The following is a 24704-nucleotide window of genomic DNA, read 5'->3' as shown; positions in this document are numbered from 1 at the left end:
TGATTGGTTAAAATCACCCTACCAACCGTTTTAAGCTTTCAAATTACTAATCATGTTTATCTGTATCTTGACTGGAAAATAATTTGGGCTTTGTAGCAGTGTGCAGCACTGATCCTATTAGGCCATCTATACTAAAGCTTCACCAGATTTAAAATTAAAAATAATTTTTAGCTGCATCTAGCCCGGAAAATAATTTTGGGGCTCCGAGATGCGCAAGGCACATAAGTGCCTTCTTGCTGCACTACCTGCAGCATGACCCTCATATTGTCAGAATTCGAAGTAATCATGACTACTGGGTTGCCACACTCTTAGATCCCCCAAACTTTTCGATCAACCTTTTCATTTTAATAAAGACCAAAAAATGGTCATTTTTGAAATTATAAGCATTAGCAGGTTGTTAGAAACTGAAATCAAACAGTTTTCAACTCAAAACTTTATTCTAGGTGATGTTACATTTTCACATAGGACCCCTTGTTCGAAAGGAGCTTCTGAACTCTCTCGTCCATTGAATTTGTCAGGTTTTGGATGGTTTCTGCTTCAATTGTTTTGCATGAGGACAGAATACCCTCCCAGAGCTGTTGCTTAGATGTGAACTGCCTCCCGCCATCATAGACACTCCTTTTAATGATGCTCCAAAGGTTCTGAATGGGGTAGAGGTCAGGGGAGCATGGGGGTCACACCATAAGTTTGTCCCCTTTTATGCCCATATCAGCCAGAGATGCAGATGTTTTATGTGCAGCATAAGATGGTGCATTATCATGCAGAAAAATGATCTTGCTGTGAAATACACGGTTCTTCTTCTTGAACCATGGCAGGAAGTGCTGTTTGAGAAAATCCACATACATTATGGAGTTCATCTTTAGCGCCTTCAGGGATCCTAAAGGGGCCGACAATCTCTCTCCCCATGATTCCAGCCCAAAACATTACTCCACCTCCTCCTTGTTGGCGCTGTAGCCGTGTTTGCGTGGGGTGTCCATCAACCAGCCATCCTCCACTCCATCCATCTGGACCATCGAGCGCTGCACGGCACTCATCCGTGAACAAAACAGTTTTGAAATCAGTCTTCATGTAATGTTTGGCCCACTGGAGCCGTTTCTGCTTGTGTGAAGTGGATAGAGGAGGTCGACAGGATGGCGCATGCACAGCTGCAAACCTCTGAAGGACCCTGCATCTTGTTGTTCGGGGGACGTTGGAGGCACAAGCAGCTTCAAAAACTTGTCTGCTGCTATGACAAGGCTTTTTTGCCACTGCTCTTTCAACCTGACGTAATTGCCTGTAGGAAAGAGTCCTCAATTTGCCCTTATCAGCACGCACACGTGTGTACTGTGAATCAGCTACATACTTCTTGATTGCCAAGACACTTCATCCTGATCATCGCACAATGTTGATTGTAGTCATGCCTTGACCTAAACACTCCACAATTTGTTGCTTCTCAGCAGCCGACACATCCTTTTTCTTTCCCATTTTGGCAGAAAATGTAGGCTGCTTAATAATGTGAGAGAGCCTTCTTAAGTAGTCTTGCCTTTCATTGGACACACCTGCCAAACTAATTAGCACAGGTGTCTGCAATTGCTTACAGTGATATAAAGAGCCCTGACACACATCACCATCAATGAGTTTAACTGACAAACAAACAAATTCTTCCCTTATCACTCCTAAACACTTTTTGCATAATAATTTGGAACGCAGTGTACATGTGCTTTTCCACAAAACACCAGTGGTTCACGTAGTGAATCTTACAGTTCTAACTTGCCAACCGTGGTTTGTATGGAGTTGTTCAATAAAGGGCCCAAAATTAAGATAACATAGATGGGAGAGGTCTCTATGAATAGGAATTCCTAAGTATTTGATACCCTGTGAGGGCCAGGCAAAGGGAAAGTTGGACTGGATGGAATCCTATATGGATTTGGGGAGGGAGACATCGAGGGCCTCAGACTTCGCTGCATTGATTTTAAAATTTTACCATGTAACAAAGTGATCTATTTCAGCCATAACAGCATGGATGGATATATGTGATTGAGTGATATATACTAGGACATCATCAGCAAATAGAGAGCACTTGTACTCGGTGCCTCCCACCTCAATCCACCTAATATTGGGGTTATGGCGAATTGATGAGAGCAGGTGCTCCGTCACTAGGATGTATAAGAGAGGGGACAGAGGACATCACTGCCTTGTCCCATTGGTGATTGTGAAAGGTGATGAAAATGTTCTGACGCACCCCCTGGGCCTTGGGACACCCGGAGCCGGACCCTTTTTGGTGGATGCTGGTGGTTGTAGTCTTCGTGGCGGCGACCCGGTTCCGTGGCTCAGGGCGGTCAAACCAGTGGCGGAACTATTTATGTGGTTTTGATGTTTAAATGTCCGACTACGCCACCCGTGGATTGCGGTCAGAGTGAACCGCCGCTACAGGGCAGACCGCTGAGGCTGGTGTTGTGGGTGCAGCAGAGCGTAGCATAACTCCCCACGGGAGGAGTATAGCCTCAGGGCAGTGTATGCGGAGGATGGGGGTGATGGTGCAGGGCAGCAGCAGTAACGACACGGAGTCAGTGATGCAGTTCAGGGCCTTTACTCACAGTTCTTATTATCCAGACCACGTCTGCAGGTAACGGCTGCCCACGTCGTACTGTGCTCACCAGGTGAGGGGCTCAGACAACTCCCAGATAACTTTGGAGCACTTCACAGGACCCCCTTTGTGTGTCCTTTGTCTGGCCTTTCTTACCAACACTTCTGTCCGGCTGCCTCGGGCCTCCTCTTGGTAAACTTGGCGCCAGTTTCCCTGACCCTATGTGGTGCCTTCCTAGCGGGTGTAGCGAGGGGGCTGCGCCACATAAAATGTCAGAGCCTCCGGTTTCTAGCTGAGGGTCGTTTCCTGCCTCCACTAGTTTGGGGACCGGTCTCCCCCTTTGGCCTGACCCCTCCACGCAGGTGGATTCGGGCGTGCGGTGGCGACTCGCCCGTCCGCACCCCTGGGATCCCTTCATTCCTCGTTCCTGGAGCCTTCTCCGCTCCTCTTCCTTCCTTCTCCCTCATCCAGGCCTGGGCCTCTGTTACTAGGCCCGCCTCCGGAGCAGAGCTCATGCAGAGCCCCTGCTCCCTGCCACTTCTGCTCAGACTTCTCTGCACTGAACTAAGATGGTGCCCACCTTTTATACTCCCTTCTCAATGCACCCAGGAACTGCTTCCTCCCTGCTCCTGCACTACAGGGTTCCCCTTCCTCAGTGTTCCCTCCCCCCACTCCAGCCAGGGACAGGGACTGTCGTGCCCATCTCAGGGGCATATTGGTCGCCCTGCCCCACGGCAATGTGGTGTAATGCATGCAGGTGTCGGGTCCTGATCCACACTCCATCCTTACCTGAGAGTGAGATATCACACCTCTGGGTGAGGTGCAATACGTCTGTAGCAACCGAGCCCTCAGGGTGCTACAGTTCCATTTATCTTCAGCCTAGGTGACGTATTGCGATACAGGGCCGTGATTTTGGCTATAAAAGGGTCCCCTAGACCCCTACCCCAAGCTTTTTAAGAGAATCATATATGGCGTGCCAGGAGACTCTATGGAATGCTTTCTCAGCATCCAACGAGAGTATCTAATTACAAATTTTTAACTGCATCTAGCCCAGGAAATACTTTGTGCCTAGTAGCAGTGTCTGCTAGTCAGCGGATTATCCCGGCTGTTAAGCAAGCTGCACCACCTGTAGTTTAGACACTTAATTTTTTCAAAGGAAATGCTTCGGGACCATGGGATACTTAGTGAAGAGCATCAGGAGGCACCCCAAGGCATAGGGGCTGGGACTGGCAGTAGGATGCCTTGCGGTGGACAGCCGAGCTCGATCCTTATAAAAGCTTTTTAACTGCAGCAGCTTTAGTGGACGCTACTGGAGCTGGAATTACCGCGGCTGCTGGCATGAGACTTGCCCTCCAATAGATCCTTGTAAATGGATTTAAAGTGTATTCATTCAAATTAGAGAGACAATTTAAATTAAAAAGCTTAGAGCTGCCTCCACCACAGGGGGGCTCGCTCGACCCACCAGCGGACAGGCACCAGTATTGGGAGAGGGGGGCTGGCCGTCAGGGTTCACCGCGGCTCTGGCACAAACCCGGCGACACGGAGGTGGCACGGGCAGGAGCGGACTGGCCGTGTCGGCTTCTCACTTTTTGGATTTTAGAAGGGCATGACATGCCTATATCTGTGTCTCCCCCTCCTTTTACTCCTCCACCTCTTTTATTTTCGCATGACTATATGTACTTGTCACTTTTCCATGTGTTAGTTATGTCTTCTGAGCAGTTTGTCAGCTTTTGGACACCTTTGAAGGTGTTTTCTATGTGTTTCTATGTGTTTTTGTTTGCCTGCCATTGGTTTTAACGGTGTTCGAAGGTGTTCGACGAACAGTTCGACGAACAGTTCGGCGAACACACGGGTGTTCGACGAACCGAACCGAACTCGAACACTACGGGGGTGGCTCAACACTAGTCAGCACCCACATGGAGTTTCTGGCACCAGTCCTCCTTTTGTTTCTGGGAGCCATTACCCTCCGCCTGTGGAGATGGAGGCAAGGGTTCCACGGCCCTGATAGCTTTGTGTTCGACAACAAACAGTTTGGCGAGTGTAGCGTACCTGGGTAAGTGTACTTCCCTCTCCCCAATGTTGAGGATGCGGACGGGCACCCTCCCATGACGGACATCAACCACCCCCCGGGCTGTCAAAATGGTGGGCCTGCTGTCTGAGTACACGGGTTCTACCATGGCTTGGTAGTCTCTACCTCTCAACTCGATTGCAGTCCGACACCAGATCATCATTTCACTTTTAGGAGGCATGGAAATGGGGAATGGGTCACTCAGTCTTACGCTACCGATCTCACCACCAGACAGTTCTACCTGCTGCCGTCTCATCAGGGCTTTTATCTCCTTGTTGAGGACTCTCTGTTGGCTGGAACTAGCATTCACCGCCACCTGTTGTAAGATTACAATTACCTCTGAAAGACAATTTTCAATTACGTTAGTACCCACAGTTATTTTAGGGTGACTTTCACGACGGTCAATGTCCACAATAATCACTCCCTGTGCCGGCAGTTCAACTTTACCAATTTTAATGGTCATCTCCTTGAACCCCATCTGCGGCACGGGTAAGCCATTACTGGCGATGATGCTCAAGTTACTGTCTGGATACCGTGTGATATCAGCATCAGTCCAATACTGCTTAAAAAGTACATAAGGGATAGTGGTTACTTGCGACCCAGTATCCAGCAAGGCGCTCATGGGGATACCGTCCAGCACCACGGGTAAAACCGGGCGCCCCCCAACGTACTTATTACGCCAATTATAAGGGCCTGGTGATCTTATGCCTGGGGGTTGGCCCTCTGCCCCAGGTTGGACCCGTTTAAATTACAGTACCTGGAAAGATGTCCGGGCTGGTTGCATCGACGGCAAATGGGCTGTCCATCCTCTGCGTAGCGGTCTGTGGGCCTGCCTCGGAACGACGGGATCCTCCTCTGTCGACGCCACGGGACATCCTCCGGACTTGAAGCCAGCTCGATGGGTCTTGACGGGTCCACTTGCAACACCTGGACGGTCCTGGTCAACGCCGCGACGCTCCTGGTCAGCTCCTGGACTTGGTGGTGCAGGTCTTTCGACGGGGCTTGGTTCAGGGCCTGTGCATCAGCCTCCACGGAGTCCATAGAGGAGGGCGCCGCCTCCTGGTGGTAGGTGATAGCAGGGCGCCGGGGGTTTATAGCGCCACTGGTTGCAGATTCACGGAGCACCCTTATGGCCCTGTCCTTAAATTGGGCAAAGGTCAGGTCGGGGTTCTGAAAGAACATGAGGCGCAGTTGGGCCCTGTGGGCGCTAGACAGCAGACCTTCTATGAATTGTTCTGTTAGCAGCTTATCCGTTTCCTGCACACTGCCAGGGTCAGTTTGTTGAATAGCCCTCAAGGCTTCCTGCAGATTTAGGGCATAGTCTCTGATGCTGTCCTGTGCCCGCTGCTTACATCCATAGAACCTCATTTTAATCTCAGCGGAGGTACGTGTGTCAAAGGTACCCCGCAGCCAGGCCAGAATACCCTTCACAGTCCTTTTCTCCTCAGTGGGCCACGATTTTACCTCCCTTTGGGCTGCGCCAGTTAACTGCCCTGTTAATATGCTGACCTTCTGTTCCTCTGTCAGGGGGTAAACGTGGAACAAACTGTACAGCCTTTCCTTGAAGTCATTTAGGGCATGGGGCTCCCCTGAGTATTTGGGCAGCCAGGCCGCTCCAGGGATGTAGGGCAGGGAAAATGGCATCACCGCTGCTGCAGCTGCGTTGGTGGTAGTGGGCGCCTCTGTGTCCGACATCTTCCTTCACCCCTAGTCAAGCGTGGCCTACCTTCCGACGATCCTCTTCTGTAGGCCGCGGCTCCGCTGCTGCTGCCATGGACGAGGACCTGGCGTCGCGTCCTGATGACGTCAGCGTCGCTGTCTCTCCCTTCCAGGACCTTGCGCAGCGTCGGTGCGTGGGGCGGAGCTTCGGATCTCGCGCGGTTTTGATGTCCACGCCCCTCCTCTTCCTGCGCGGCGTCCTGAAGATGGCGTCTGATGGCGGGAAGCAGCTGCGGATGGCGGGAAGAAGGCAGAAGACGGCGGGAAACGGTCCAAGATGGCGTCTGATGGCGGGATTCGGCTCCGGATGGCGGGAAACGACTCCGGACGGCAGGAAACTTCGCCACAGGTAAGTTACAAAAGTCTTTTTCAGGCACGCAGTACCCGGTGGTTGCGGGCACGAAATCCTGCCGACTACGCCAAAGCTGACTCGCCCCCTGGGCCGTGAGGCACTCGGATCCGGGCAATTAGGGAAACGATGGGAGTAGTAGTGGCAACCCGGTTCCGTGGCTCAGGGTGGTCAGGCCAGTGGTAGTCCGTTATGTGTTATTGATAATGTCCGACTACGCCACCCGTGGATTGCGGTTATTAGGAACTGCCGCTGCATGCAGACCGCTGGGGCTGATGAGGTGTGCAGCTAGGGTAGTGTGACTCCCCACGGGAAGAGTGCGGCCCCAGGGCAGTGTAGTGGATGGTGGGAGTGATGGTAGTGAGAGTCCCAGTGCTGATAGTGCTGGAGGAGCAAGGAGCACACAGACAACAGGTTGCAGTCCAGGGTCTTTACTGAAACAGGTAAACTGACCCATAAACAGTCCCAGCTAGGAGGGGACCTGGATGTCTGAGAGCAACGGGGAAATTGGCCCTGGTCAGGGTGAGGGTGTAGGCCTACCGTGCTTTCTGCGCTCCTTCTGGCTATCTCCTCCTGATAGGGTAACAGCCCACGTTTCCGAGCTTTCCGTGTTTTCTCGCCTGTATGGCCTGCGACGTGAGTTCCTTTCTGCTCCCAGCCTTGTACGGCTTTACTGGTCCCTTCGGTTGTGGCAGGGCCTCCAGGCTTCTTAGGCCAAGGAATGTACAGTCCCTTGCGGACTGGTTCTCTGCTGGGGGATGTGGAATCCTTCCAGCCTCAGACACCAAAGTCTGGTCAAATTAAGTCTTTTCTCTGCCAAGACAGGCTCTCCTTGCCTCTTGTCTCTGGCTTGTGGCTCTCCTCCTGCCACACTTCCTCTTAGGTGCAACACAACTGTCCCTCTCTGCTCTGGGACCTGAATCCTCAGATAGGTCGTCCAGTTCTCCCTAACCCTGCCCTCAGTACCAGCTTTTATAGGGGCAGCCAGCTCCCCCTACTGGCCTGAGACAGGAGGCATTGCATGCTAATGTTCCCCTGACTAGAGAACCTCCCCCTTGCTCTCAGACACAGCTTTAATTACACTTGTGGCATCCAGGTCAGGGTGACACAGGTGTCTAATAGTCCGATATACATAAATACTGTGGCTGTGGGTGGTGAGGGATATGGGGGAAGCGACAGTGGCGGAGTTGCGGGGCACAGGAGGCAGCAGCCGCCTGCTGCTCCCTACACTGTGCCCGCTACAAAAGAAAATGAATATTCACTGCTCCCCATGCCCATGGGGGAATATTCATTTTCCTTAATAGCCGGCACACTGTGCCTGCAGCGCGGCTCCTGGTATGTATGGCACCCTTCATCCTGGTATGCTTGGCACCTCCTGATCCCCGTGGCGCTCCACAGGAAAAAAAAAACAATTATACTCACCTCCTCTCGCCTCCAGTGCTGTGTCCCACTCTGTGCCGGAATAGTCACTGCTCCCACCACACCCATGGTTGTGGTGAATATTCATGGACTTTAGTAGGGGCACGCTGACAGCCAAGAGCAGCAGGAGCCGTGTGCACGCTATTAGGGAGCGCTAGTGTGCGCGCTATTAGGGCGAATGAATGGTCACTGCTCCCCACGCACGCAGTCCCGGCGTGGGGAGCAGTGACTATTCCAGCACAGTGCGGGACACAGCGCTGGAGGAGAGAGCAGGTGAGTATAATTGTTTATTTTTTTCTGTGCAGCGTGACGTGGATCAGGGGGTGTCAAGTATACCAGGATGAGGGGGGCCATACATACAGGGATGAAGGGTGCCATACATACCAGGAAGAGGGATGAGGGGGGCCATGCATAGAGGAATGAGGGAGGCCATACATACAAGGATGAGGGGGGCCATACATACCAGGATGAGGGAGGCAATACATACAGGGATGAAGAGTGCCATACATACCAGGAAGAGGAATGAAGGTTCCATACATACCAGGAAGAGGCATGAAGGCGCCATACATACCAGGATGGGTTTGAGGGGGGTCATACATACCAGCATGAAGGGTGCCATACATACCAGGTAGAGGGATGAGGGGGGGCCATGCATACCAGGATGGTGGATTGGGGTGCCATGCATATCAGGATGGGGATGAGGGTCATGTATAACAGGAAGGAGGGGGCCATATATACCAGGATGGGGGATATTAACAGAATTGGGGGGCATTACCCCTATAACAATGTCAGCAGCAGACCCCATCCCCCTTAACACAGCATCATGACCACATTTTTTGTTTAAATTTTTTTTCTATTTTCCTCCTCTAAAACCTAGGTGCGTCTTATGGTCCGGTGCATCTTATAGTCCAAAAAATACGATAGGTCATAGAAAGTTGAATAAAATGACACCTTGATATCTGCGATCCGATGTTTTATTCCAGAGAAATCCACCTCATTCTTATATGTAAATGAGCTGTTAAGATCTATGGGCCAGACACAATCTCCTTGAGAATCTGCCACCAGAGCGTATTTTACATGAAAAGGGGCGTTACCAGTGTTAGACATAATGACAGTTTGCTCTCCTGATCTACATGATATTGCTGTGCATTATGTCCATTTTATGGCGTTTTTTTAGGTGGATTCACAGCAAAATCCACTTAAAAAAGGCGTTGTGTGCACATACCCATAGTATAAGTTCTCACAATGAGTGTTTGGCGAGTTGTTGTTGTTGCAGATTTTCTGCCCCATCAGGTAAATTAGGTTTCTTGCATTTTTTTCATTGCGTTTTTGAGTGCGTTCTTACTGCGTTTTTGCTGTTGCTGTTGTGGGTATGCCATGTTTTAAATTAAGCTGCTTTGTTTTTCATACACATATGCGTTTTTTACCTGCAGATTTTCTGCATCTTATGCAATTCTATGGGGAAACTTTGCACATAAAACTCAGCAAGAGAAATTGACATGTTGAGGAAATGAAAAACGCACCGTAGGTCAGTTTACACAGCGTAAAAAAGAAAAACACAGTGGGCATTGGATTTCTATAAATCCCATCCACTTTGCTAGAACTGTAAGATGCTGGAAAAATATGCAGCATCAAAAAATCATTGTGAGAATTCAACTTGAGGGTATATGCACACAACGACCTTTTCAGGCAGGTCCGCTCCAAGAAATGCATGAAAAAGAGTGCTAACGCTCAAAAGAATGAACCTCTGCATTTCTATATAATAATGACATGCTGTTCATATGTTCAGGCTTTTTGAGCATCTTTTAACCTCTTCAGGTTTCCAAACATGCCAAGTGGTTAAAAGAAGTGAGCTAACCATTCTTCAGGAGTCATAGGCTATGTTCACACATTGCAGTTTTTCAGAGTTTTTTTTCTGCAGCAAAACCTGATCTCTTGCCAGGAAGGTTTGTTCAGGATTTGGCTTGTTTTCATTCTGCGTTTTTGGTGCGTTTTTTGCTGTGTTTTTTTTCACTGTCCTTTAGTCTCTTTATGCATGTACATAAAGTTCAGTGAAAAAAAAATCTCATTCTATTTCATCAGGTTTTGACACCAAAAACGCTGAAAAAACTGACACCTGAGTTTTTGGTGCTTTTTTTCAGCATATTTTCACCACTCATTACTTCCAAAGGGTGAAAAATGCTGAAAGAAGTGACATGCTCTATTCTGAAAAAACAATGCAAAGCATAAAATACTGATTAAACAAAAACCAATGTGGGCATGAGATTTCTGGGATCTCATAGACTTTACTGGTACTGTAAAACGCAGCAAAAAATTTGCATAAAAAAAATGCTGAAAAAACGCAATGTGTGAACATAGCCTAATGCTCTGAAGATGCTCCAACATAAGTCAATGGGAAGGCTCAAAATGCCCCATGGCATCTTTTTAAGAACTTTTTCTTCAAAAACTGCTAGTGATTTCTTCATTGCTGAACAGAGTGAAATAAATGTTCAGAAACCATCATTACAAAAGACACTAGAGGAATGCTAAAAAAAAATTGTAAAAACAGTAACCTTGTTCAAAGATGAATCAATCTTTCTACCAACAGGGATTGATAACTTTGTGCTGTATTCAAACAGCTATCTGTGATTATTTTTACACAATTTACGCTATGCTCTGCTTTACAAAATATAACAGCAAAATTATATATTTAAGGCCACGGCCCCACTATCAGTATTTGGTCAGTATTCGGTCAGTGTTTTTCTCAGGAGTGGGAGCCAAAACCAGGTGAGGAACAATCAGAGAAAAGGTATAATAGAAACAAGTCACCAATTCTGCATTTATCACCCACTCCTGGTTTTGGCTCCCGCTCCTGAGAAAAAATACTGCCTGAATACTGACCAAATACTGATAGTGGGGCCGTGGCCTAATTGAAAGTATATGGAGGTTCTCTAGAGGCCAAGCAGAGGTGTGTTATGTTTCCATACAACTCAGAGATGCAGGACCTTGTTGTCCCATCTGGATAATGATGTTTTCTTTGTTATTCAATCATAAATAGTCATAGACACATTTTTGCCTCTTTTGTTGTTAGTTTTATTACATAAATTGTATGAAGTTTAGCACGTTTACAAAATAATGCAATCACATTACTGCTTTCACATGAAGAAACGTGTAAGAACCAACACACTCTCGCTATCAATTAACAATTCATTTCCCAGCCACTTTACATGCTTTGTGATATTCCCTGCCAGAGGGTTCTGCATTGCTGAAAGACCCCTCGACAAGGAAGGGGTTAAACACTTGTGTTATTGCTGCACAAGGTTATAAAGTGCTATATACAAGTGCAGATTACACGGTTTTGATTAAACCACATTAATGGATTATTTACAGACAACAGGGGCATCAATGCAATTTTTTAACGCTTTGGTTTGCTACAACTTGTGTCTTGCTGCCTGGAATATAAGGCGGGCTTCACCTTAAGTGTAAGACATGTCTGCAATGCACCCAATGGTTCTCAAAATGATTGCAGCTAACAGGGTATGTACAACTCTTAAGGATTTTTGGGGGAATTTCTGATGGAAAATCAGCAATGGAATATTGTACCAACAGAGTGGATGAGATTCTTCACATCTCATGCATACCTAGATTTTTTTTCCATTCAGAATCTGGGACAGTTTGTGCATTTTTTAATCTGCAACATGTCATTTTTTTATGTTGTACTACTTCATTGGCATAAATGGTGAGGTCAAAATCCATCAAAAAATCCCTATAGTGTTTTTTTCAGAAATGGTGCATATCAGCAATAAAATCTGCAATTATACAATCACCACCAAACAAGATGACGAAGTAACATGATCTTTACAGGATGTTGTGCTTCAGCCATCTTTGTTACGGGGATCGAACAGAGAATACAGAGTGTCACTTTTTACAAAAAAATATGAAGAGAATATTAACCCCTTTACAACCCAAGGTGGTTTGCACGTTAATGACCAGGCCAATTTTTACAATTCTGACCACTGTCACTTTATGAGGTAATTACTCTGTAATGCTCAACGGATCCCCCTGATTCTGAGACTGTTTTTTCGTGACCTATTGTACTTCATGATTGTGGTAAAATTTCTTCGATATCACTTGCGTTGGAAATGGAAATTTGGCGAAAATTTTGAAAATTTTGCAATTTTCAAAATTTTAATTTTTATGCCCTTAAATCAGAGAGATATGTCACACAAAAAAGTTAATAAATAACATTTCCCACATGTTTACTTTACATCAGCACAATTTTGGAACCAACATTTTTTTTTGCTAGGAAGCTATAAGGGTTAAAAGTTGATCAGCGATTTCTGATTTTTCCAACAAAATTTACAAAACCATTTTTTTAGTGACCACATCACATTTGAAGTAACTTTGAGGCGTCTTTATGACAGAAAATACCCAAAAGTGACACCATTCTAAAAACTGCACCCCTCAAGGTGCTCAAAACCACATTCAAGAACTTTATTAACCCTTCAGGTGCTTCACAGGAATTTTTGGAATGTGGAAGAAAAAAATGAACATTTAACTTTTTTCACAAAAAATGTTACTTTAGACCCAAATTTTTTTATTTTCGCAGGGGTAACAGGAAAAAATGGACCCCAAAATTTGTTGTGCAATTTCCCCTGGGCACGCAGATACCCCATATGTGGGGAAAAAACACTGTTTGGGCGCACAGCAGGGCTCGGAAGGGAAGGAGCACCATTTGACTTTTTGATTGTAATATTTGCTTGAATAATTAGCGGACACCATGTTGTGTTTGGAGAGCTCCTGATATGCCTAAACAGTGGAAACCAGCCACAAGTGACCCCATTTTGGAAACTAGACCCCCCCCTGGGAACTTATCTAGATGGGTGGTGCGCATTTTGAACCCCCAGGTGCTTCACAAATTAATCCGTAAAAATGAAAAAGTATTTTTTTTTTCACTTTTTCATTTTTACGAATCAATTTGTGACGCACCTGGGGGTTCCAAGTGCTCACTATGCATCTATATATGTGACTTGGGGGGTCTAGTTTCCAAAATGGGGTCACTTGTGGGGGAGCTCCAATGTTTAGACACACAGGGGCTCTCCAAACGCAACATGGTGTCCGCTAACAAATTGAATGGAAAATCCGCTCAAATTGTTAGCGGACACCATGTTGCGTTTGGAGAGCCCCTGTGTGCCTAAACATTGGAGCTCCCCCACAAGTGACCTCATTTTGGAAACTAGACCCCTCAAGGATTTTATCAAGGGGTATAGTGAACATTTTAAACCCAGAGGTACGACACAGAATTTGATAACATTAGGTCATCATATTGAATAAGTTGTCATTAGTCTTGAGCGCAAGTACTCGCTACTTGAGTTTGCATCGGGTACTTGGGTATGCACCATGTACTGCGTGTGCTCGAGTGACATGCTCGAGTCCCTGCTCCGCATGTTTCACGGTTATTAGACACCCAAAAAAAAACATGCGGGGATCGCTCGTGCATGGCAGGCAATCCCCGCAAAGTTTTTTTGGCCGCGAAGCATATGGGGCAGAGACTCGAGGATGTCACTCAAATACCCACGATACTCAATGCATACCAGAGCACCCGATGCAAACTCAAGTAGCGAGCACTTGCGCTCAACACTAGTCACCATATCGCCATCTTTTTTTCTTACTTTTGAAAAAAATCCTAACCCCATGACAACCCTAACCCCAACCCGAGAGTTTAATTTTTTACGCCGTTCCTCGTGCAGTATAAGTGATTAGATGACTTTATTCTTCGGGTCAGTGCGATTACAGCGATACCAGAATCATATGTGGTTTTTATGATTGACAGCTGTCACACACTAAAAGACGCATTTTTTTGTAAAATCTAGTTTTTGCATCGCCATATTTTGAGAGCTATAATTTTTCCATATTTTGGCCGACAGAGTCATGTGACGGCTTGTTTTTTTGCGGGATGAGTTGATGTTTTTATTGGTGCCATTTTCAGGCACGTGACATTTTTTGATCGCTTTTTATTCCGATTTTTGGGAGGCAGAATAAACAAAAACCAACAATTCAGGAACTGTTTTTTTTTTATTTTTTTATTCTGTTCCGCGTGTGGTAAAATTGATAAGGCAGCTTTATTTTTTGGGTCAGTACGTTTACAGTGGTACCATATTTATATAGTTTTTCTATGTTTTGGCGCATTTACACAATAAAAGCTATTTTATAGAAAAAAATATTTTTTAGCATCGCTTTATTCTGAGAGCTATAACTTTTTTATTTTTCGGCTGATGGAGCTGTATGGTGGCTTGTTTTTTGTGGGACGAGATGACGTTTTCAGCGGTAGTATTTTTATTCATATTCGTCTTTTTGATCGCGTGTTATTCCATTTTTTGTTTGGCGGTATGGTGATAAAGCATTGTTTTTTGCTTCGCTTTTTATTTATTTTTTTTACCGTGTTCACTGAAGGGGTTAACTGGTGGGACAGTTTTATAGGTCAGGTCGTTCCAGACACGGCAATACCAAATATGTGTACTTTTATTGTTTGTTTTTTTCATAATATTTATTGATGGGTACATTATATTTTTATTTTTGGTGGATTATTTTTTTTTATTTTTTTTTTTAATATTTTTACAATTTTTTTTTTTTTTTTTCCACTTTTAGACAGTTTTTTAACTTGTTTACTTTGTCCCACTCTGGGACTTTAACTTTTTTTTCTCTGATCGCCTGCATGGCACAGGAATGACGCACCATCCCTGTGCCGTGCAGGCTGTCAGCGCTGGACAGGGAGAAGATAATTTGGAAATGCACTGCGCATGTCCAAAAAATCTTCCTGCTGTCTGGTGACACGGATGTTGTCATAACGACATCAGGTCGTCATGGCAACATCCTGGAAGCCGCGGCAGACAGCGCTGGAGGCCGGAAGAGGAGGTGAGTATACCGATCACCTCCCCTTGCCACCGCAATGCTGCGATCGACTTCGATCGCAGTATTGCGGGGGTTAATGTGCTGGGAGCGGTGCGGGACCGCTCCCTGCACATAGCACCGGGTGTCAGCTGTGACAATCAGCTGACACGCGGCGGCGATCGCACCCGCACAGCCTGTGTGCGGGCGCGATCGCGATGACGTACTAATATGGCACAGGCTTTTAAAGCCCAGTGCACAAACGCGTATTAGTACATCATAGGTTGTAAAGGGGTTAAAGTATATGCCAGATGAAATGACAACCCTTTACAAAGAAAAAGTACATACCCTTGAGCAAACTTGAAGAAGGAATACCCATTGATTTATGCATGTCATCTGAAAGACCTGCAACACAATCCGCAACAAAAAACGCACAGAAAAACAACGTGCAATGGATTGACTTGAAGTGTTGCAGATTTTGTGCCGAAAATATCCACAAACAATAGATGATATGATTGAACATATCCAAAGAAGTGCGGAGATTGATGGCCGCATGATTATGCCATTAAGGTCAGTTTACCGCGCAGTCATTAGTCTCCGCTGCAATGTGGTGAACCCAGCCTAAATAGACCAGCTAAACAGAATGCAAGTGTAAAGCATAAGAGGCCAAGTAATATTGCCTCCCCATACCATTTATGTATACTGCATTCTGTATAGCTTAAAAGTTGGTTCACTTGTGTAGAGACAAAGAGATCTCAGCTGCTCCTTAGCAAACAACTACAAACTGATGTCATTACTAAATTCTCAAGGACATAATTGAACATAGTCATATTAAAACTTCTATGGGACTCCAATGTCCCAATGTGTTTGGCTCTGATTTAATATAGAAGCATACTGACAATTTTTACAATTGATTCCATGCAGAAAAAATAGTGGTATTCTTAATTATTTCCCCCAGGAAGTATCGCTTTTAGGGAAGAATATCTCCAACATACAACACTACAAAGAACACCATATAACAGCACACTGAGTTCTTGCAGAATGTTCTGTTCGCCCCCGTACAGCCTCCTCTACGTGGTATTGCCATATAGAAGAGATCTTTCAGTACAAATTAGCTAAGGTGGCATTCTTTGGCAGTGTTCTTTGCTGCTAAGGAGCAACAGGGATCATTTTCTTGGCCTGTTAAAAGCTGCATAGTTGGTCACATACAGTGCTGCTCACCATTATTGGCCCTCCTTCATTTTTTACATAGACTGTACAATATCTTTAGAAATAAATGGAAATGTACCAAAATTACTTCCTCAGCATTTTTAATTAGTGGTCCAAACTAATAAAACATTGTTTTTCTACTTCGATGTTGCAATTTCAAAGAAGAAACAGAATAAACAGCATGTGCAGCAATAAAGGCACCCCTAATTAATACTTGGTTGCACAGCCTTTGGCATTGATGACAGCCTCCAAACGTTTCTTGTAGCCATCTATAAGCTTCTTGCACTTCTCTGCTGGAATTTTCTCCCACTCTTCCATTGCAGTTTGCTCAAGCTCTTGAATGTTTGCAGGGTTCTTTTTCCCAATGGCAGATTTCAGATCACCCCAAAGATTTTCAATGGGATTGAGGTCAGGGCTCATTGCTGGCCATTTAAAAACAGTAATTTTTTTATTTTTCAACCATTTCTGTGTACTTTTGGATGTGTTCTTTGGGTCATTGTCTTGATGGAGGACCCATGATCTTCGACTCAAACAAAGTTTTCTTACACTGGGTAGGACATTTCGCGCTAAAATCTCTTGATAATTCTCTGATTTCATGATTCATGTGATACGGTCAAGGCCTCCAGTACCAGACCTAGCACAGCAACCCCACATCATTATGGATCCTCCACCATGCTTAACTGTTGGTAAGGTGTTCTTTTCCTTATAAGTTTCATTGTGAAGTCTTCAAACAAACTGTTGGTTTGCATTGCCAAAAAGCTAAAGTTTTGTTTCATCTGTCCACAGAACATTTTCCCAGAAGGTTTGTAGTTTGTCAAGGTACTCTTTGGCAAAGATCAGTCGTTCCTTTCTATGTCTTTTCTTCAGCAATGTTTTCTTCCTTGGCCTTCGCCCATAAAGCTCTGCTTCGTTTAGTGTGCGGCATATGGTACTTGTTGAAACCATGACCCCAGACTGTTCCAGGTTGGCCTTCAGGTCTTTGGATGTTTGACATGGTATTTTTTTCCACCATTCGCACCAACCTTCGAAGACATCTCTTGTCAATTTTCCTCTTTACCACGTCCAGGGAGGTTCTTGATGGCTCCATGCTAGACAAACTTCTTAATAACATTGTGCACTGTTGAAACTGGTATATCAAGGTCTTTGGAGATGGCCTTATACCCTTTGGAAATCTTCTGTTTGCTATTAATAGCCGTTCTGATGTCCTCAGACAGCTCCTTTGTCTTCACCATTATGACAAAGGAACAGGGCCTACCATGTGGTTTTTTAAAACACTGAAGTCAACATTCATTAGCTAATTCATGTCACATGGGCACCGACAATTAATCACGGGAGAATCTCTTTTGTGATTTACTACAGGCGAGTCAAAATGTGTTTCCATAATAAATTAATGTAAAGGGTGCGAATACCAGTGAAACAGCAAGCTTTAGGTTTTTCTATTTTTCCCTCCCATTGTTTTTTGTTTTAAATTATTGTTTATCATTTGCTCTTTTGTATTTAACACGAGTGCTCTATACAAAACAACTGTTTCACTTGATTCATTTTTTCCGGAAATATTCCACATTATGTATTTAAACTTCATGGGTGCCACTAATGATGAGTAGGACTGTAAGTGTCAAAATCGGTTTAGGTTGTTACACAGATTTCAATGATCATTTTTACTGAGTATTAAGAAGCAAATAATTAAAGACATACAAAATTCACTTCCGAGTTAAATGTTCATTGCAAAAATCCATAAGTATCATTTGAGATTGCAGAATAATAGCAATTGAGCAACCTACCAACACAATGGCCACTACAACATTTATGTTGTACAGAGATAAGGATTGATAAGATGCCTGGTCACATTGCAAAATAATTCATAGAATCCATGGATCTCAGGAACATGATAATAGAGATTATAAATCAGAAGACACATTCAAATTTATAATAATCTCTGATTAGTACTGCTACTATAGATATCAAGCTCAGACATCCAGTGTTTGATCCATGTGACTCTACACCTTCAAAACCAGATGGCTCAAATCTTTCTGAGAAGTCTCAAACTCCATGGAGCTCTTTAGATTTTTGGAAAAAGCAATAATAATATAGTCCACATTAAAACAGAGCACTTTTTCTCCTCTGCTCAGTAATCCAGCTGCCAGGACTCACATCCATCTGAAGCATCTTCATCACCCACTTGTCTTTGCGAGCCCCGTCTATAAATTCATCTAGAGACAGTTGGCCTGTAAAGAAAGTAACAAAAAAAATCATATCTATATACGCACACAGAAACCAAAATATGTAGCCATAAATATTAAATAAATATGAAGAATGTCTCAAAAACGTCTTGGCTAAAATATTGATGATTTCTAATATATACAGTTATATGAAAAAGTTTGGGCACCCCTATTAATCTTAAGCTTTATGTTTTATAAAAATTGGTGTTTTTGCAACAGCTATTTCAGTTTGATATATGTAATAACTGTTGGACACAGTAATGTTTCTGCCTTGAAATGAGGTTTATTGTACTAACAGAAAATGTGCAATCTGCATTCAAACAAAATTTGACAGGTGCATAAGTATGGGCACCTCACCAGAAAAGTGACATTAATATTTAGTAGATCCTCCTTTTGCAAAAATAACAGCCTCTAGTCGCTTCCTGTAGCTTTTAATGATTTCCTGGATCCTGGATGAAGGTATTTTTGACCATTCCTCTTTACAAAACAATTCCAGTTCAGTTAAGTTTGATGGTCGCCGAGCATGGACAGCCCTCTTCAAATGATCCCACAGATGTTCAATGATATTCAGGTCTGGGGACTGGGATGGCCATTCCAGAACATTGTAATTGTTCCTCTGCATGAATGCCTGAGTAGATTTGGAGCGGTGTTTTGGATCATTGTCTTGCTGAAAGATCCATCCCCTGTGTAACTTCAACTTTGTCACTGATTCTTGAACATTATTGTCAAGAATCTGCTGATACTGAGTGGAATCCATGCGTCCCTCAACTTTAACAAGATTCCCGGTGCCGGCATTGGCCACACAGCCCCAAAGCATGATGGAACCTCCACCAAATTTTACTGTGGGTAGCAAGTGTTTTTCTTGGAATTCTGTGTTTTTTTGCCACCATGCATAACGCCTTTTTGTATGACCAAACAACTCAATCTTGGTTTCATCAGTCCACAGGACCTTCTTCCAAAAATAAATTGGCTTCTCCAAATGTGCTTTTGCATACCTCAGCCGACTCCGTTTTTGGCGTGCTTGCAGAAACTGCTTCTTTCGCATCACTCTCCCATACAGCTTCTCCTTGTGCAAAGTGCGTTGTATAGTTGACCGATGCACAGTGACACCATCTGCAGCAAGTTGATGCTGCAGCTCTCTGGAGGTGGTCTGAGGATTGTCCTTGGCTAATTTCACCATTCTTCTTCTCTGCCTTTCTGATGTTTTTCTTGGCCTGCCACTTCTGGCCTTAAGAAGAACTGTCCCTGTGTTCTTCCATTTCCTTACTATGTTCCTCACAGTGGAAACTGACAGGTTAAATCTCTGAGACAGCTTTTTGTATCCTTCCCCTGAACAACTATGTTGAATAATCTTTATTTTCAGATCATTTGACAGTTGTTTTGAGGAGCCCATGATGCCACTCTTCAGAGGAGATTCAAACAGGAGAACAACTTGCAAGTGGCCACTTTAAGTAGCTTTTCTCATGATTGCATACACATGGCTATGAAGTTCAAAGCTTAGTGAGGTTACAAAACCAAAAAAAGTGCTTTAGTAAGTCAGTAAAAAGTAGGTAGGAGTATTTAAAACAAGAAAATGATAAGGGTGCCCATACTTATGCACCTGTCAAATTTTGTTTGAATGCAGATTGCACATTTTCTGTTAGTACAATAAACCTCATTTCAAGGCAGAAACATTACTGTGTCCAACAGTTATTACATATACAGTGCCTACAAGTAGTATTCAACCCCCTGCAGATTTAGCTGGTTGACACATGCGGAATTAACTTGGCATTGTGACATTTGTACTGTAGATCAGCCTGGAAGTGGGAAATGCACTGCAGCAACTTTTTTTTTTTTTTTTTAAACGTTAAAAGTTAATTCAGAGTGTCATTTATTATTCAACCCCTCAAACCACAAGAATTCTGTTTGGTCCCCCTAAAGTATTAAGAAGTAGTTCAGGCACCAAGAATAATGAGCTTCACATGTGTGGATTAAAGATCTCTTTTGCCAGCCTTTTCTGACTATTTAAGACCCTCCCCAAACTTGTGAACAGCACTCAGACATGGTCAACATGGGAAAGACAAAGGAGCATCCAAGGCCATCAGAGACAAGATCGTGGAGGGTCACAAGGCTGGCAAGGGGTACAAAACCCTTTCCAAGGAGTTGGGCCTACCTGTCTCCACTGTTGGGAGCATCATCCGTAAGTGGAAGGCTTATGAAACTACTGTTAGCCTTCCACGGCCTGGACAGCCTTTGAAAGTGTCCTCCCGTGCCGAGGCCAGGCTTGTCCGAAGAGTCAAGGCTAACCCAAGGACAACAAGGAAGGAGCTCCGGGAAGATCTCATGGCAGTGGGGACATTGGGTTCAGTCAATACCATAAGTAACGTACTCCACCGCAATGGTCTCCGTTCCAGATGAGCCCGTAAGGTACCTTTACTTTCAAAGCGTCATGTCAAGGCTCGTCTACAGTTTGCTCATGATCACTTGGAGGACTCTGAGACAGACTGGTTCAAGGTTCTATGGTCTGATGAGACCAAGATCAAGATCTATGGTGCCAACCACACACGTGACGTTTGGAGACTGGATGGCACTGCATACGACCCCAAGAATACCATCCCTACAGTCAAGCATGGTGGTGGCAGCATCATGCTGTGGGGCTGTTTCTCAGCCAAGGGGCCTGGCCATCTGGTCCGCATCCATGGGAAGATGGATAGCACGGCCTACCTGGAGATTTTGGCCAAGAACCTCCGCTCCTCCATCAAGGATCTTAAGATGGGTCGTAATTTCATCTTCCAACAAGACAACGACCCAAAGCACACAGCCAAGAAAACCAAGGCCTGGTTCAAGAGGGAAAAAGTCAAGGTGTTGGAGTGGCCTAGTCAGTCTCCTGACCTTAACCCAATTGAAAACTTGTGGAAGGAGCTCAAGAATAAAGTCCACATGAGACACCCAAAGAACCTAGATAACTTGGAGAAGATCTGCATGGAGTAGTGGGCCAAGATAACTCCACAGACCTGTGCCGGCCTGATCAGGTCTTATAAAAGACGATTATTAGCTGTAATTGCAAACAAGGGTTATTCCACAAAATATTAAACATAGATAGGGGTTGAATAATAATTGACCCACACTTTTATGTTTAAAATTTAATAAAATTCAACTGAGCAACATAACTTTTTGGTTTGTAAGATTTATGCTTCTGTTCATAAAACCTACTCTCGTTTGCAGTTTGAAGGCTCTAACTTATTTGCATCTTATCAAACCAGCAGGGGGTTGAATACTACTTGTAGGCACTGTATCAAACTGAAATTTTTATAAAACATTAAGCTTAAGATTAATAGGGGTGCCCAAACTTTTTCATATAACTGTAGATATTATAAAAAGTGCTGATTATGCAAAAAAAAAAGGCTGGTTGAGAAACAAAAATATGTAACATAATAAGCATCATGTTTTTGCCCAATGACAGAAGCGTATAAAAAAAGTATCCAGACATATAGTAACAGTCAAAACTTTGGACACACCTGTTGGTATTGCTTGTTCTTATTGGAATGTAGACATTATAGATTCAGACTGAAGGCAGCAAAATCATGATGGGAAAACATATGGAGGCAAGAAGTAAAGAAACATGAAAGAAACCAGAATATGTGTTAAACCTTAGGTTCCTCAAACTACTTCCTTTTCCTATGATGGTCGCTTCATACCTCCTTGGCATTCTCTCAAGCTGCTTCATCAGGTAGTGTTACGGCTTTCCAACAGTCTTGAAGGAATTTCCTGAAGTGCAGAGCAATTGTTAGCTACTTTTCCGTCACTCTGCAGTTCAGCTCATCATAAACCACCTCAATTGGGTTGAAGTCAGGTGATTGTGGAGGCCATGTCAACTGATGCAGTACTCCTTCCCTCTTCTTCTTAGTCATATAGCCCTTACATAGTCTGGAGGTGTGTTTTTGGTCATTGTCATGTTGAAAACAAAGGATGCACCCACTAGGAAACTGTACATTGAGTTTTGAATAAATCACCTACAGTGTCACTAGCAAAACACCCCGCTACAATCACACATCCCCCTTTATGCTTCTTAACCCCTTCACGACATCCAGCGTACATGTGCGGCGCAAGTCAGAAGTAGATGGAGCGGGCTCACACAGCGAGTCCTCCCCATACCTTGCGGATGATGGCTGTGTATTATAGCCAGGACCTGCTGCTAACAATCACGGGTGGAGCTGTGCGACTGTTAACCTGTTAATTGCCGCTGTTAATCTCTGTCAGCGGCATTTAACATACATGTGTGCCCATCATTCTCTCCGGCCATCGGTGCGCCTGTGATGTGATCACAGTTCGCTGATGGGATGTCATGACAGCCAGGGGTCAGCTGATGACCCCCGTGCCTGTCTTTAAAACCCTGCTTATGGCTGGGCATCGAAGGAGACTGTGATTTTTGCTATATGCAGCAATGCTGTGTCATCGCTGTATATAGCATAAGCGATCGGACAATCGCATCTTCAAGTTGCCTAAGGGGGCTAACAATAACAGTGAAAGGTAAAAAAAAAATTGAAAGTTCAAATCGTCTCCCCTTTTCCCCCATTGAAAATAAAGATATTTTAAAAATTAAAAAAATAGACATATCTGGTATCGCCACGTTCACAAAAGTTCAATCCATCAAAACATAAAAACAATTAACCCAATTGGGAAACACTGTAAACTAAAAAAAATTTAAGAACGACAAAATTACATCGCTTTGGTCGCCAAAATTCCACAAAAAATTCTGAAACAAGCAGTCAAAAAGTCACATCTATCCCAAAATAGTATTAATAAAAACATCATCTCGCCCCACAAAAAATAAGCCATCACACAGCTCCATCGGCAGAAAAATAAAAATGTTAAAGGTCTCGGAAAATGACGACCCAACCCAAAAAATTTTTTTTGCAAACTTATGATTTTTTTTTTACCACTAAAATAAATTAAAAAAAAACTGGACACGTTGGCTATTGACATAATTGTATTGATGAGGAGAATCATATTGCGAGGTCATTTTTCCAATAAAATGTACACCATAAAAACAATTCACAAAAAACAATGTCAGAATTGAATTTTTTTCACAACTTCACTGCATTTGGATTTTTTTATTCATCTTCTAGTACACTATGTGATAAAATGAAAGCTGTCATTCAAAAGTACAGCTCATCCCACAAAAAACAAGTGCTCATATGTCTATGTGGACAGAAAAATAAAAGAGTTATGGTTCTGGGAAGAAGGGGAGGAAAAAAACAAAGCAAAAACCAAAATTGGCCCCATCGTGAAAAGATTAATGGGCACCAAACATGTAGAAACCATCTGCTTACCTTTTCTGCATCTCTCAAACACAAAAATCTCAAATTTTAACTCATCAGACCACAGTAGATATTTCCATCATCTAAGGTCCAGTGTTTTTGTTGGTTGGCCCAAATAAGTCTCTTTTTCTTGTTGGCGTTCCTCATTAGTGGCTTCCTTGCAGCAGTTAGACTATAAAGGCCTGCATCTTGCACTCTCCTCTGGACAGTTGATGTTGAGATGTGTCTTGTGCTTCATGTCTGTGCATTATTTATGAGGGCTGTTATCTCAGGTGCAGTCAATTTGTGGATTTTGAGACTGGTAACTCAGATAAATTTATTAAACTTTCCTTTTCCTTTCCAGGGGCTGTATTCATGAGAGCCAGTTTTAACATATTACTTATGTGTTTTCATTGTTGCACTTGAGGATACCTTCAAGGTTCCAGCAATTTTTTCCAGATTGAGTGATGGATTGGCAGACCTTAATGGAATTAAGAATTGTCATTTCTCAACCTAGTTGAATGGTTCTTGCCATATTCTAGCTTAGAATACCAGTGTATGGAACTATGTATCAACACTGCCTCTGCAAAACAACACCTAATGGTCACAAACACTTTCTGATAGCCGGCGATTCCACATATGAGCTCTTGAGGAACATGCTTGATAGAATGCCAAGAGTATGTAAAGTTGTCATCATAATAAAAGGGAGGTACTTTGAGGAATCTAAAGAATAAAAGAACCTTTCACTAGATTCATGCTGCCCAAACTGTGGGCAGTATTAATCAGAACCTGGCAGCATGCTAGGTATGTCTTTCTCTGATACTCCACGGCATTTAAAAAAAACATAGTTTGAAGAGCCCTGCCCCACTTAAGTTGATAGATAGTTCTCTCCTTATGTACACACATAGGTGAGACCTGTCAGTTAACTGTGGCGGGGTACGGAAATGCCAGCCAAGGGCCATGGTTGATTATTCCTCTACAGCTTTTCAAACTACATATATACTTGGTT

The 24704-nt window shown here is 44.0% G+C and overlaps 1 protein-coding gene across 1 annotated transcript in view; it reads right to left on the bottom strand.

Moving 5' to 3' along the window:
• Positions 1 to 13315: 13315 nt before the first annotated feature.
• The window catches only part of GUCA1B (guanylate cyclase activator 1B), a 56362-nt gene continuing 44973 nt past the window's right edge, over positions 13316 to 24704 (bottom strand). Inside the window, exon 4 of the mRNA XM_073667098.1 lies at positions 13316 to 18422. Coding sequence (XP_073523199.1) covers positions 18295 to 18422 — 128 coding nt within the window. The 3' untranslated portion in view covers positions 13316 to 18294. The remainder of the gene's footprint in view (positions 18423 to 24704) is intronic.

The sequence above is a fragment of the Phyllobates terribilis genome, unplaced genomic scaffold, assembly GCF_046119375.1.
Source record: "Phyllobates terribilis strain yellow unplaced genomic scaffold, ASM4611937v1 Scaffold_2__4_contigs__length_985480577, whole genome shotgun sequence".
Classification (NCBI taxonomy): domain Eukaryota; kingdom Metazoa; phylum Chordata; class Amphibia; order Anura; family Dendrobatidae; genus Phyllobates; species Phyllobates terribilis.
The sequence above is the reverse complement of the archived record's forward strand: the minus strand, read 5'-3'. Positions and strand labels throughout refer to the sequence as shown.